Consider the following 12,418-nt stretch of genomic DNA (forward strand, 5'->3'; position numbering starts at 1 on the left):
ATCTAATGCATCATTAGACGGTGAACCTATGAATATAGGAAATCAAAGACATGAAGCACCAAGGAGTTTTGTCCGAAGGTCTATTGCTAGAGCTACCCATGCAACAAGGACCAATGGTGAAAATGTTTTTGGAGAAAACCTTGGAAAAAGGATAGGTCAGTTGGTGGCATCAATAGTTGCTAGCTAAAAGAGGATATGGAAAGAAAAACTCACCAACGCGCTGTGGGACATGGAGGGTTATAGTGATGATGACATGGAAATTGTCTTTAATAGGTTAATCGACAACTAAAAAGAGGCTAAGAACTTCTACTTGAGGAAGTCATCTCTTTGGAAAATATGGATAGATAATTTTATTGCTTCCATGAGAAACTCTAGCTCTTGAGGAGGTCATCTTACTAGATATGTATTTATGGTTTCTAGTCATACAACACAAATTGTTTTATTTAACATTTATATACCTAATGAGTTCTTTATTGTCTTTGTCATGAATGCATAGGTTGTTCTTTGGAGTGATGATGACAAACATTTTTGTTGAATGAAGTGAATCTAGAACTAGACAATTATTATTTTGTTATGTATTTGTAAGAGTATTGTATGGATTTTATGTATGATATGCATTGTTATGTTCTTTTGTATGGATTTTGTGTTATGTATTTATAAACTCATAATTTCCTATTATTTAAATTGACTTGTCAGATATGTATGTTGTTATGAAACAAGAATTAGGGGGCGTTCACAATTAAACATATTTTGTAAGAGTGTTTTTTATCTTCATACTTAAATTTTTTCATTTGTTAGGTATGTAATTTTTCATTTGTTTCTTCTCGTAAAAATGACATGTGGTAGAGAATTATCAAATGATCAATCAAACTTTTATTTTTTATTTTTAAATTATTTGCTAGTAATAATATGGTCCAATTATGAACACCTGTGTACATAGGATGTCATACTCTTTGTAGTTATTTACCTTCAAAATGTTGCATTCATATATAACCCTGACCAAATTCATTTTTGTGTTTTTGCCATATGCTCATTAAAAGAAATAATTATTTACTCTTTCTGTTTTAAAATTATCAATTAAAGCCAGTGACGGTTTGTATACATTATCATTTCATAATTAAAACATTTTTTATTTTGTGTGTCATATATTATTGTTTCATAATTAAAAGAATTATTTCCTTTTAAGATCTGAATTTGTATTAAAAGTAAATAAAATTAAAATATTTACAAAATAGAGAAAAAAATATTAAAATTTAATAAATAATATTTAACATCAAAATATATCCATGCTTATAATTATTTAAACTTGTTAGTTTAAAAAATAAATATAAATATAAAATATTAAAATTTATTTAAATTTAAAAATATTTGATTTAATAAAAATATAGAGTTTTAATTATTTTTAATTATAATTTTATTATAATATTTTTATTTGTAAACACTTCCCTCACTTTCACAGAAAAAGAACATGTTATGGAAGACATTACATAAGTGACACCACTTACACCGAAATAAACACAAGAAGTAAAAAACTGAACACTTCCCCCACTTCAAGGTAGAAGTCATATCACTTCCCCCACTTCAAGGAAGTGGCACTTCTCTCACTTCTTAACTTCCTCCTACTTCATCCCAATGAACAAGCCTTTAAGGTAAACTCTTGAAAATAATAGACGGCAAACAGCCAGCCCCTGTTTAGAATAGCCTGATTCAATGATCCGCTGGAACGTGGACATTTGCAAGATTGATTCGTCATTTCTCCACATGACGATTACTACAAATCAATTTATAATCCTAAGTGACATCATCTCAACTGTCATGGCAAAAATAAAAATTAAAAATATTTAAACGTGAACCTCAAGACATTTGTTAGCATAAAGTCTTTAACCAATTAATTTTAATAGTAGTTATAAATTTTTCATTACTTAAAGAATCACTATTACGCTAATATAGCATTGACCATCCATCATTTAGTTTATAAATATTGCATCGAATAAACGATCACCAAAACCAAACATGGCGGCATCCATAGACCAAGCCACCACTCTGAAAGAGTTCGAGGAGACCAAGGTCAGAGTCAAAGGCCTCGTTGACTCCGGCACCACATCCATTCCCGCTATATTCCACCATCCCAGCATTCACCTTTCAACTTCCGCCATCACTCAACTCTCAATCCCCATCGTTGATCTCTCCCTCCCATAACCCATAGCAGTAGATCTCATCAGCGCCGCATACCAAGACTGGGGCTTCTTCCAGCTCATCAACCATGGCATCCCTCTCTCCACCAAAGAAAAAACCAGATCCACCGTCCGATCATTCCACGAGCTCCTTGCCGCTGTCAGATCTTAATATTGCACACGCGCCATTCTGGGCAGCTTCAGCTACATCTCAAACCAAGACTTGTTCTCCTCCGAGGTGGCTAGTTGGAGAGACACTTTGTATCTGATTTTCAGTTCAGTCTGACCGGAACTAGACCGGATCCCGGAGGTTTGCAGGTCAGCGCTGGTGAAGTGGGACGAGAGTGTGAAGGAGGTGGCAAAGGAAGTGTGGACCCCACTCCTTGATTAGATCCTAGCTGTCAATGCAAACTTTTTTCAATCGGAGCCATTGATTTTTAAGATTTTAAAACCCTTGTTCTTATCCTTGCAGTTACCAAAAATTCACAATCTGACTATATCACCATCGCCCACGATCTCCTATTTTTGTATAAGAAAACTTCCAATCTTCCTTTCCTTTCTTTTCCTTCATGGTGGTGCTATCGGCAAGGACGAGTGGATTTTCTTATCGAGAGTTGTTTTGCTTCTACTTTCAAGGTAAGATCTTGGAGCTTTGTACAGATTTTTAATTTCTTATTTTTCTTGATTCTTGTTGGCTCTATGAGAGTTCTTTCTTGCTGAAATCCTAAAATTTGTTCCTATTTTTTTTTATTCACCTTTAAACCTTAGATTTAGCCCTTGAGTTTTTAGAGTTTGTTCCTAATTTGTAGTTTGAAGGAATTTTGTTTCTTTTTTTATGTGAGCACCTAAGCATACTCTTAGGATCTTTGACCATGATGTTTTTTTTTCACATCTCAAGGATGATGTTTTGCATGATATATTTGATGTAATGTGCGGTATGGCTGATTGAGATACAATCTTTCGCTATGAGAAAGGAATTTTTAGCTGATTTAATTTGATAGGTTTCAGATTTCGTTATTAATTATGGTAGAAACCTCTCTTTGATTTTAGGGGTCTTAAAGGCAGACTTTGGAGGAGATTAAAATATAAAACTTGTAGAGTTCTACGTCAGCTAAATACCTGCCAAATTTCAGAATTGTTTCACTTGTATCATGTAAGATATAGCCTTTGAATACAGGTGCCTCAGGTAGGATTTCTGTGCAGTCCTTTAAGTGTTTTTGATTTATTTTATCATTTTTATCCTGAATTAGACGTTGATTTATGTATGAAAATTGTAGATTTCGATGTTATCTAAGGTCATGCAAAATTTTAGGTTTTATTCATCTATAGTTTGTGAGATATAGCGCTATTAGTATAATTGTCTTGGATAATATTTCTGTGCAGAACCTAAAGAATTATGACCATTTTGATGATCATGGAGGTTGAATTGGGTAAGGTGAAAAATAGGAAAGTTGTTCATTTTTGAGTTATATGATTTCCAGTAAATTTCATTACTTTTGGAGTTTTAGGATGAGAGATATGCATATTTTAAAGGTTTATGTCTGAATTACAAGTTTTCAGAAATAACTGGAGAATCAAATGAATGTTATAATTTGAGTAGTACTCCAAATAATATGAATTTCGGTTATGCCATAGTTTCAGGTGTCTAAGTTTTTTGGGATCTTGAAATTTGTGATTTGGAATAGTATATGTAAAGTTATGTGGGGTTAAGTGCTCTTTGGTCGTGATGGAATTGTTCATATGCCCTTTAAAGTGGATAATTGCTATTGTACACTCACGAAAATCAATGTTTGGGACTCTAGATTAATAGCTTGAACATTTTGCATCTTTACTCTTTTAAAATCTCATTTTGTAATACTATTGCTTATCAGCATCTTAAGCTTTCTAGCATCATCAGGTATTGTTTTGAAACTAATAGAATCTGTTCCCAAATATAGGACATGCCAAAAGCCTTGATTTCGTGTAAGATTTGGGAGTAATTTTGGCGTTAATCAGGCAAGTATCCCACATATAAATACTATTATATGTATATACTCAAAAAATCTAGTAATTTCTGGAATTTTTGAGAAAGATACTGATTATTTTGATTTATATTTTGAATTATTTTTTTAGTATTAATTTTTAAAATTATTTTAAATTATTTGAAATTTTGATTAGTGATATTTTATTTTGGATTAGAATTATCTGAAATGTTTAAATATTTTTTTAAATTCAGATTATTTAATTTCTAAAGTTTTAGATAGTTTATCTAAATACGTATTATTTACATTCTGAATTTCAGATTTTTTAAAGTTAATTTTTGATTAATTATTATTAATATTGTTTTAAATTATCTGTTCATATTTGGATTCAAATAACTGGTTTATTTTGTTATTATAAAATGGGATCACTCTAATGCTAAAAATTTTGCGAGGCAAATTATGCGTATTTTCCCCAATCTGAATTTTAATAGTTTATTGTTTTTTTAACATGAAGTATTTTGACATACAAACTGTGTCAACATGTACTCTGATATAGAAACTATAGTTTTCCACCGTTTTACATCGGTGAAGAATAATGGCCTTTGATAATTCTGGCTCGGGTCACCGAGAGTAAACAAATGAGCTCTAATATTTTGGCTCGGGTCACCTTGGGTAAATATATTAATTCTGTTAATTTGTTTTGGCAATAGTTGTTTGAGGGACCTATATGCTCAATTGTTGAAATATGTGTTTAATACACTACAAGAAAAACAGGAAAAAATAGCGGAAAAATTACTACGGAAATATTCCGTTGTTATTGTTGTACATTGGTGACGGAATTTGCGTCGGATTACCGACGGAATAACACTTCATATGTTTAACTTGTTTTTATTACATTACTGACGGAATTTTAAAGATTAGCAACGGAATATAGATGAATAACAACGGAAATATAGCCACGGAATGGTTCCGTTGTTATTCCGTTGCTAAAACTTACGCGCCCTAAATTTGCCGGGAATTTTCGTTGCAACTAAATTGCTACGGAAACATTTAGTTGTTATTATTAGACATTAGCGACGGAATCAGCGTCGGATTACCGATGGAATAAGACTTCATATTTCAATTTGTTTTTATTACATTACCAACGGAATTGTACAATATATTAACGAAATTTAGATGAATAGCATCAGAAATATAGCAACGGAATAAGTCCGTTGCTTGTGATTTAGTTACCAGAAAAATACATGTAATAATAATGTTTAAAATTTGGATTATCATGGCCTAAATTATGATTGTATTATTAATTATTATAAATTAAAATATATTTTTAAAATTTAAAAAAAATGTAAGATGGATTTATAAGAAAATATGTATATGTATTTCAATGTGCATATTTTTTAACAATATATATATATATATATCAATGCAATATTATTTATATTATTTGGAATCTTAACTTAATATATATATATATATATATTATTTATTTATATTTGTAATTTATATGATTTTCACTTATACATTTTCACTTTTTAATAATATTTGATTTTATTATTTTTATAATATATATATATATATATATAAACTTAAAGATAAAAAAACCCTAACTTGCTTTGAGTTCGTTTTTTTACATAATAATAAAAATTAGAAGAGGTATTACTTTTTTTCATTTTTTTTATTAATAGTATCTATTTTAAAATTACATTGACATTTTAAATTATTAATTAATAAATTAAATAATACAACTGAAATAAAAGAAATTATTAATTTTTTTCATGAGATCAAAGAAAATAATTTCATAATTATTTGATCCGATAATTAGGCACAATTTCAGATCAAATAATTTCATAATTTAGACGACCATTACATCCCGAGGCAATCCAATGGCAGTCGACATACTCACACAACCAAAGAACATCTTGTAGATTTGATTATAAATAAATGGCAAGAATTCATCCACGTAGACAAGGGCAAAAGCAAAACATCGGTAGCCCTAATCCCTAATTGCAGTGCCACAACACCACCTCGCCTTGCGCCTGGCAAGGTGTCGTCTACGACAACGACCGTGTCGTGCTCCTCTGCCGGCCTGACTTCGGCTTCATTGGCCATATCCCCATCCTCCGGTTCTTGGCAACTTCACTGTTCTCCATACCATCAGCCTCCGGTTCAACGTGCTCTTCGGTGCCAACCCCTCCGACCTCGCCTTGCTCTCCTAACTTCGCAATCGCTTCTTAGGCGGGGTTAAGGACGCTCACGGGTTGAAGAAAACCAGCTCACCGGTGAGATCTCGAATCTCGACCTCCCAAATCTGGTTCAATTCAATGTGTCCTACAACCAATTGAACGGATCGGTGTCGCTGAAGCTCTAAAGCAAGCCAGCAGAGACGTTTCTCGGTATGTCACTCTGCGGTGATCCTCTCACTCCCTGCCCGATGTGATCTCACCCATGAGCTCTATTCCCTCTCCTCCCAGTAGTGAAGCCAAGAAGGACCATAAGCTTTCAGGCGGTGCCATCGCCAGAATCACTATCGGGGTTGTCATCGAATTCGTGTTGCTTCTCCTAATCATCATCCTCCTCTACATGAGAAAGTCTAGCAAGTCAAGGACCATTGCGGTGGCGGCGAAGCTGCCTGAACTGATGTCGCCCTTCGTGACAAAGGCATTGTCAACGGAGAGCCAGGGAATGGAGTGCCTCATCGTCCACCACCGACATCAATGGCGGACCCCGGCGAAGGGAGAGAATACCAAGAAGCTGCTATTCTTTGGGACGGGGCTGAGGACGTTTGATCTTGAGGACTCGTTGAGGGTATCAGCGAAGGTTCTGGGCAATGGGACCTTTGGGACAGTGTACAAAGCTTAGCTGGAGATTGGGACGGTAGTGGCCGTGAAGAGGTTGAGGGATGTGAGCTTGCCTAATAAGGAGTTCAAGGAGAAGATTGAGGCTGTGTGCGCCATGGATCACCCAAATTTTGTTCCTCTCTGAGCTTATTACTACAACAATGATGAGAAAGTCCTGGTTTATGACTACATGTCCATGGGAAGCCTTTCTAATCTATTGCATGGTTTGTTCTTCTCCTCTTTTCTCTTTTTCTGCAACTAATTTTCTTCAATTTTGGATTTTTTTTGTCTGCTTGAAAAACTTTGTTTTTTTAATCTAGAATTTATTGATAGTTATAGAATTTTTTTTCTTGAATTTAGGTCCGAATTGATTTTTTTTTAAAGTAATATCTATTGTTGTTTTTGAAATATTTTGCTGTGTTAGAAATTTTCTTTCAATCTCTGCTTGTATTGTTTTTTATGGGTGTCTTACTTGTGAATGTTCATGGATTGTGAACTATAATTTGGTTCTCGGTCATCCAATTAGAGATAATTGACTATAATGTTGCTAGTATCTACTTTTATGAAGGTTTGACTTATTAGTTGGGTGGGAGAGTTTAGCATATTATCATCTTATTTCTCATTTGAACTAAATAGATATTTAATGTAGCTTTTGCAAAATACTAATATCAATGCTGTCATTTTTTATCCTGATTTTTTGTTGCTGGAAATGACTTGGCTGATTTTTGAAAAATTAAGCTAACCAATGGTGATACACATTCACCTTATTTTCCTCTTTTAAATATTCATGCTTGATGATTTTTTTTAAACAATATCAAGTGCCGCATCTATGGTTGTGGATGATTTTTTTTTTTAGACATTCACCTTATTTATAGCTTTGGTTTTGTTTCTGAATATAGTTAGAAGTTCAGTTAGATCGTCATGAGAAATGTTTGGCTCATTATTGTATTTTCAGTTAGAGTTCAGTGGAGTGTGATCTCAAATAAAATATTTAGTCTTATAAATATTTATAATTGCTTACTTAAGTTAAATGTGGTGTTTAAGTTTCTGCATCCTTAGTCTCTAATTTGAATTTTATTTCAATGTCTCTTTTGAGCCAAAACATTAGATAGCTAGAGAAATGCCATTAAGAAAAATATTCAATTCAATCTGATTTGAAATGTTTTAATCCTTGGTTTCTTTTTCCTGCTTACCAGGACTGTTTTGGCCGTCCGATTGCAAGTGCACTGGATGCTTAGTTTGATGTTTTCGAACATTTTTCGAATGAAAATAACAAGACATTGCAGTGAGTATATCATATTTCACTGAGTTTTCTTGTGTTAACATCATGTTCACATAATAATTATGTACTTGTGAATTGCTACAATGCAGACGTAGCACAAATACTACTAAATGTCTCAGTCTAGGATCATGCAACTACCTTGGCTTCATTGCTGCAGACGAATACTGCACTCCTCGAGTTATTGAGTCTTTGAAGAAGTTTTCACCCAGTACCTGTAGCGTTCATGCCGATGCGGGTAAAAATCCGTATTCCTGCAGTTTATGTTTGAGAATGCATGTTTAGCAGTTTTACAACTCAGCTAATTTTGAGGAGTTCTTTTGCAGGAACTACAAAGCTGCATACTGAATTGGAGGAGTTAGTTGCTCGATTTGTTGGAAAGCCAGTAACCATTTTTTTTTTTACATTGGTTATGCAACAAACTCTACTATTATTCCTGCTCTGATTAGCAAGGTTTGTCTGATTTTACTAGATCAAAGTTAAGAATGTACGAAATGCAAAATTTTTGCTTATCTTGATTATTCACAGGGAGGGTTGATAATCAGTGATTCTTTGAATCATAACTCCATTGTCAATGGTTCTCAAGGATAAGGTGCGGTAGTTAGGGTTTTCTAACATAACAGTAAGGTTTTTGCTCTATCTGAACTCAATCAAACATTATCAATAGCAGATTTAACATTTGCAACTTGTATTTTTAGCTCCATCTCACTTGGAGGAAGTGCTGAGAGAGTAGATCGCAAAAAGATTGTTGGAACATTTGTATGGATTATTTGTATTTTTGTTATGAATGAAATGATGGATTGAATATTTAATGAGATAATTTATTTTATATATTATTTGCATGGATAATTTATATTTTATGTATTTGTATGGACAATTTTTTTTCATTTGTGTAATAAATTGTGCAGGTTGTGTGAGAAATAAATTCTGTAGCTAATAGCTATGATAATCAATAACAAAAAATAGAGATAAATATTCTGCTGCAAATGACAAATGATAATAGAAAAACAACAACCGAAATTCTGTTACTATAAGGAAAATAACAACGGAAAAAAAAAGAAAATCTGTTGCTAATAGGAAAACAACAACCGAAATTCCGTTGCTACTAGAAAATAACAACGGAAAAAAGAAAATTCAATTGTAACAAGAAAAATAGCAACGGAAAAAAAGAAAATCTGTCAAACAAAATTTCGTTACTACAAGAAAAATAACAACGGAAATATTATGGATTATGTAGGTAATGAAGACATAGCAACGGAACTTTCATTAGAAATAACATAATAGCGACGGACATACCATTGCTAAAATAAGAAAAATATTGTTAGTAAAATAAAACTTTCCGTTGCTATAACAATAATAGTAACAGAATAGTCCGTTGCTATACAATAATAGCAACGGAATTTTTGTGAACCATCAAAAAATGAATATTTTATTAATATATTAACGACGGATTTATTATGTTTGGCAACAAAAGTGTCCGTCGGCACAACATAAGAAATAGCGACGGAATTTTATAATACCGACGGAATTTGAATAGCTACTTGAGAATAGCCGTCGGAATGATTCCGTTGCTAGTTCCGTTGCTACATATTTATAGCAATAGAAATATAGATTTTAACGATGGAAAAATCCGTTGCCTTTTCTGCATTTCTTGTAGTGATATAAATAAATTTGATTACTGTTTTTTTGTAAATGATCCCTATATTTTTAGTGGGTGATTACTGGGCTATCAAGCTCATAATCTTCTTGTTGAATTTTTTCAGATCTAGAGTGATTTGTTCAACAGACATCTTAGTGAACTAGTGAGAGATTGTGTTCATGATTATTTCTAAATTTGAGTTGTCTTTCTGTCTGTGTGAGTATTTGATTTATGTATAGAACACCAGCTTATATTTGAAGTTTGAATTTTGAACTTATTTAATTTCTTATTTTGACTTTTGAAATTACAGTTCTGGTAGATGGCAATGGTATGTTATGGTTTGTAATATGTTCTGAGGCTTTGTATGCCTATTGTGCTATGCACTATAAGTGTTCAGTAATTTGTCAGCACACTGGGTCTGGCAATTCGAATTCGGGGCGTGACAGGAAGTGATGGCTATGGTGTGTGAAGGGCTCGTGGTGGACCTAAGAAAGCTGGAGGAGCTTTCATGTCTGGAGGGAAGAGGGATGGCTAGTCACTACTACCCACCTGTTGGGGTTTGGACGATATTTCGATACAGTGAAAAACTGCGGAAATTACTGTAGCAATGTTACTGTTCACTGACAATGTAGCACTATTACTGTTCACCTGCGGATGGTGTGCGGCCCGCGCGGTTCATTGGCGATCCGCTGTGGTTCACAAATAAGCTTGCGCGGCCCGCGTGCAGCCCGCGCACTTCACTGGCGATCGTCACACTTCACTAACAAGTTTGCGCGGCCCACGTGCAGCCCGCGTGAACTGGTAACACCTTGAACTAGATCCTTTGAGGCTTCAAAATCTTCCCAAATGTTCTACAAATCTTCAAGGCTCCAACTCAAGCATAAAACACTACCAAACCCCTCAATTCTTGTTAGAATGGGATGAACAAACATACAACAATGCAAGACAACAATTTAGCGTGGAAAACGCTACGAATCGAGGGAAAAACCACGGGATTCCTTAGAGCCTCTTAAACATGTTTCACTACATCAACAATGGGATACAATGAGGTCTCTCTCTAGATACAACTAGAGGATCAAAGAGGTTTCTCTCTAGATACAACTAGAGGATAACAAAGAAGAAGGCACAACAACTCAAGAGCAAGCTCTTGGCACACATACATCATCAATACACATAATGGATAACAAGAGAGACATCAAGAAGAGATTAAGGAAGATCAAAACCGGTGAGGTCGGGAGAACTACCGCAAGGGATTGACTACCCAGTTGAGGCGAAATCCCAGCACCGATTTGCCGACCGATCATCTTGCTTTGCTCAACCCTAGCCTCCTTTGTCTTCCTCTTCTTCTTGGTTTCCTTGCCTTCAAACCCTCACATTTTACCTTCTTTCCCTTTTCTTGGCTGACCTCACCCATATCCTCATCATCTCACTTGGTTATAAATACCAATGGAAAAATTACCATTAAATCCTCAAGTGGCTTCCATTATTGATGCAGTTTTTTTCAACTTGGGTCAAGCCCAATTATTTCTTCTAGCCCAAATGGGCTGAAACCCAACACCACCTTGCCCCGAGGCAGATCGGACATTTGGCCTCATTGATCACACAGATCCAGGCATTTTAACTGTTCTGGTTCAAGATAATATTGGTGGGCTTCAGGTGAAGAGTTTGAGGGATGAGTGTTGGGTTGATGTGAAACCCATCCCTGGAGCTCTTGTTGTCAACGTTGGTGATCTCCTCTAGGTATGAATGTGTTCATTGTCAGAAACAAGTAGTTTAGTTTTTATTTATTTAGTTTTTCCCATTTTTATGGCATATGAACTAGGTAATCAAACATATATGTTGACGAGAAATATGTGGATAGGTGAAATACAAATTTGTGCATCAAATTGAGATTAATTTCAGGCGAGCTTACTGAAATTTTAATTCAATTTAAATTGATAATAACCGGAGAAGTTAGCATTTTTACTCCTGGAATAATTTATTAAGTAGTATTATATTACTAATATATTAATGCAAAAGACATTTGCGCATATGCCTCAATTAAAATTTATATCCGGTTATATATCAAATCTATCCGAACCATAGTAGCTAGGACCCATTAAGATAATTATAATAATAAAAAAAACTCTATTAAAAGTTGGGGCGCGTTTAGTATTTAAAATTTAAACCCGAATGGGTATGGATGTATGCTGGATTTGATCTCTGGGTATCAGAAATCCTATATACATATAGTAATTAAGTATTCTATATATACATGTGTGCACTTTTTTTATACTTATACCTATGAACATATTTGACAATACTTAATCAGTTACCATTATTATTATTTGGAAGTCTTTAGCCATGCTACTTCAATTTTGACATTTCCTTCTTTTAAGATTTATATTACTTAAAATATTTACACCATGTAGAGATTTTTCATATTCGACTTAAAGGTAGAAAATAAATTATCTCTCTTGTATTAATACACGGTGGCAAGTTTGAAGTCTGGACTATTTTCAGTATTTTTTAGTTGTTCAATTTTTTCG

At 33.8% G+C, this 12,418-nt stretch overlaps 1 protein-coding gene and 1 pseudogene across 1 annotated transcript; both read left to right on the plus strand.

Annotated features, from left to right (window-relative positions):
- Positions 1-6,580: 6,580 nt before the first annotated feature.
- Positions 6,581-9,093, plus strand: LOC120282830 (annotated as a pseudogene).
- Positions 9,094-10,342: 1,249 nt separating this feature from the next.
- Positions 10,343-11,630, plus strand: LOC120282675 (1-aminocyclopropane-1-carboxylate oxidase homolog 7-like). Its single transcript, XM_039289513.1, has 2 exons — positions 10,343-10,435; positions 11,448-11,630. The coding sequence occupies exons 1-2, from the start codon at positions 10,343-10,345 to the stop codon at positions 11,628-11,630; spliced, it is 276 nt and encodes a 91-aa protein (XP_039145447.1).
- Positions 11,631-12,418: the final 788 nt, after the last annotated feature.

The sequence above is a fragment of the Dioscorea cayenensis genome, chromosome 18 (genome assembly GCF_009730915.1).
Source record: "Dioscorea cayenensis subsp. rotundata cultivar TDr96_F1 chromosome 18, TDr96_F1_v2_PseudoChromosome.rev07_lg8_w22 25.fasta, whole genome shotgun sequence".
Classification (NCBI taxonomy): domain Eukaryota; kingdom Viridiplantae; phylum Streptophyta; class Magnoliopsida; order Dioscoreales; family Dioscoreaceae; genus Dioscorea; species Dioscorea cayenensis.

Coding starts and splice junctions, on each gene's coding strand:
- LOC120282675 (XM_039289513.1), top strand. CDS start 10,343: ATGGCTATGGTGTGTGAAGGGCTCGTGGTGGACCTAAGAAAGCTGGAG. Junction 10,436..11,447: donor GGATGGCTAGTCACTACTAC/CCACCTGTTGGG, acceptor TGAAACCCAACA/CCACCTTGCCCCGAGGCAGA.